Source organism: Atta colombica, unplaced genomic scaffold (assembly GCF_001594045.1).
Source record: "Atta colombica isolate Treedump-2 unplaced genomic scaffold, Acol1.0 scaffold106, whole genome shotgun sequence".
In the NCBI taxonomy this organism is placed as follows: domain Eukaryota; kingdom Metazoa; phylum Arthropoda; class Insecta; order Hymenoptera; family Formicidae; genus Atta; species Atta colombica.
The window spans coordinates 36367-39650 of record NW_017259191.1 but is presented as its reverse complement, the minus strand read 5'-3'; the positions used below and the strand labels follow the sequence as shown (position 1 = coordinate 39650).

Genomic DNA, 3284 nt, shown 5'->3' with positions numbered 1-3284 from the left:
TAACAAATGTAATAAATAAATTATAAAAATGTATTATTAAATAAATATATGATGTTATTCAAAAAGTTATTTTGTAATTTTAGTATTCATTTTTATAACAATGTAAATATTATTAATAATAGCAATATTTATATAAATATTAATACATTTTCAATTTCAAACTTTTTACAGAAACTGTACGCATAATTATTGAACTCTATTAAAATAAATTCTTGTAATTTAACAGGTGGTTGAATTACTGCAACATGCACCGCAATGTAGAATGTTATTCAACAAGTTTGTACCTTCCTATCATCATCACTTCGGCCATCAGTGTCGCGTGTCGGATTACGGATTCACCAAGCTGATCGAATTGTTCGAAGCAATTCCAGATGTAGTCAAAATCGAGGAAGTAAATGGCGGCGAAAGACAGATATCTTTAACTGAGAAAGAGGGTCTCAAGGTTCTCTCCGAACAAATATCGAAATTGGTGATACGCGCTAGGAGTGGCCTAAATGTTTCGAGTATTGCGCCAAAATTCTTACGTCACTTCGGCTACATGCTACGTCCTGAATTATACGGTTGCAGTTCGATGTTGCAGCTTATGCAGAAGCTTGGAGATACCATTCAAGTATCTATAATAATGCATCATTGTACAATCAAGTCTAAAAATTAGCAACGCTTTATAATAATATTGACTGTTTCGACTCTCCTTTATCGCAGATCATAGACTTGGCTACAGGACCAGCTATCATCACAGTAGATAAATCGCATTTGCAGCAAAGAACCCTCCAATGCCGACGTGTGTTAATGGAACAACCCCAACATAGAATGTCTCTCAAAGATTTTGTAAAACAATACTCTCAATATTATATGAAGCCATGTAATTTGGACGAATTTAAAAAAGATCTAGCAAATGTTGTTCGAGTATGTATAAATTTAATACAAAAGAAGCGATCTATTATTGTTCATATTGCCGTTAAAATTGGCTGAAAATTGGATTAAAATTACTCTTTAAATAATAATTCAGAGTATTTTTGCGTGTGTTTATCATATTTTACAAATATATCTTACAGTTCACAGTAATAAACGGCGAACAATTCATCGAGCTGACACCATTGCATTGCTTCGCTTGTGAGCTTTATCGCGTAATGATGAATTATGGTGGTTCATTAAACTTATCACAGTTTGATACATCATACTTGAATATTATAGGTATAGCTTGTAAACCCGCTCAATATGGTTTTCCAACAATAACTGCACTTTTACAAGCCTTACCTTGTACTGTAACGATAAAAGAGACACGGAAGAAAGAAGCGATTATCTATTTGAATAAAAAATTAGCCGGTAAATAAGTAGTTGAAATATAACTTCTTTCATGTATTCGTTGATATCTTGCTAATTTTTGAATTTTTCACTCTTTAAGTTTCCGCCGGTATACTTTTGCCATCAATATATAAACCGATGTCATCTTATCACGATACGGATTCCAGCAACGATTCATTTGAAAGTGATTCTTCATGTCGCGCAAATGCCTCAAATGCTCTCAGCGTTCGCGTCCAAATGGATCATGATCAGATGGATCACGAAAAATGGATCGATCAATTGACAAACATTAATTCTTGGAAAACGAAGGATGATAAAGCTCTGTGGTCGGAAGTTTATGATAAGCATTGGAAGAATTTGCCGAGTTCGGAGGAACGCACAACTAATTGGCCAGTCTCGGAAAGCGGCGGCGAAAGCTTCCTTAATAGCTTGATGCGCACACCGATAATGCAATGTAATTTCCCACCGCCACCGCCCAAACCCGACTCACCACCCGAGGTACTATTTTAATTAATTAAAATTAAAAGGGGGATTTTCATTGTAATAGCTCTAAAAACAATGATTTTTATAAATGTTTTGGACAAAGTTTAATAAGATCCAGATAACCTTTTTTAAGTTATAATGAGGCATTCTCTTGGAATAAAAAAACTTGTAAAAAAACTTGTTAAAAAACTTTTTTTACATTTTTTATTATATACTGAATAGCGTATAATAGTTAATTACTTCCAGCAATGTATGGCATACAGCATGTACCATCTATCACAAAAAATCAAACAAAAAATTTTCTTAAAGTTTTCTTCATATTATGCCATTTCGATTTTATTTTTATAAAAACTTTACAGCAATATAAAATCAATTTTTTTCCAAACGCTACTTATACATTATTCATAGGACTGGATATATATTTGAAATACTTTTATTTGAAAAATTGTATTTTGTATATTTCATGCGAATATATAAAAGTATTTTGTATTTTAATATTAATATTGAAAGACTGAAAGTGTTTTATATTTTGTATTTCAAATACTGAGATTGACAATCAATTTTGTTTGAATTATAAAATACAAGAAATTTTCAATCTTTCGATTTTAAATACAAAATACGTAATTTCATGCTCTACTGAAACATACAATGCAACATACAAAATATACTTTTATTGTAAATACTGTAAATTAAAGTTAAATAAAAGTATCTCAAATATAGTCCTGCTCTCCAATCCTAGTTGCTTAACTAAAATCTTTTTATATCTAAGATGTTTCTTCATATCTTAAAAAGTAATTTGGATATCAATATTTTTTCTTAAAAATTCATAAAAGTCATCTGTTTTTAGAACTGTTAGAATTTCCTTTAATATTTATCTCAATACATCTGATTGAAAATAAGTTGTCATTTTCTTGTAGGATATTGTATGCAAGGAGGAACATTGGAAATCATCGCTCTGGTCCCCGACAAAATTTACTTATCCGCAAGATGAACATTCCACGAACGTACAGGTATATTTTCCTTTTTATTAGATATGTTTATACACGAAACAATTGTTTATTTGCTCTTCTACATAGTTATCCGTCTCTTTTCAGGTTCCCCCGTTGATCTTACCAAGTTGGAATCAGATTTTGACTGGCGACGGTATCTCGAACTTGTTGTCGCCAACCAAAAATCTATTGCCCGCTGCTGCGAATCCCTTGTATCCATCTACTTCTCCTTATTATAAGTCTGTCGTAGCGCCACATCCATCGGAATTGCCTCTTCCTTCTCTATCGTTAACACCCAAGAAGAAAATATTGGCAGATAATCAGAAAAAGACTGTCGCCAATGTGAGAACTCACCTCAATCTTGCAAATTCCGAAAGCGAGGATAATATTATCGATGATGATGAGAGCAGCGACAGTCATAGCATTTCTAGTAAACTCTGTGAGTAGTTACATTATTTAGAGAGAGAGAGAGAGAGAGAGAGAGAGAGAGAGAGAGAGAGAGAGAGA

At 32.5% G+C, this 3284-nt stretch overlaps 1 protein-coding gene across 1 annotated transcript in view; it reads left to right on the top strand.

The window, feature by feature from the left end:
- LOC108691843 (meiosis arrest female protein 1 homolog) overlaps positions 1-3284 on the top strand; it is a 15274-nt gene that overhangs the window by 11233 nt on the left and 757 nt on the right. The window contains exons 19-24 of the mRNA XM_018199776.1: positions 227-610; positions 703-906; positions 1056-1326; positions 1406-1803; positions 2706-2798; positions 2883-3216. Coding sequence (XP_018055265.1) covers positions 227-610; positions 703-906; positions 1056-1326; positions 1406-1803; positions 2706-2798; positions 2883-3216 — 1684 coding nt within the window. The remainder of the gene's footprint in view (positions 1-226; positions 611-702; positions 907-1055; positions 1327-1405; positions 1804-2705; positions 2799-2882; positions 3217-3284) is intronic.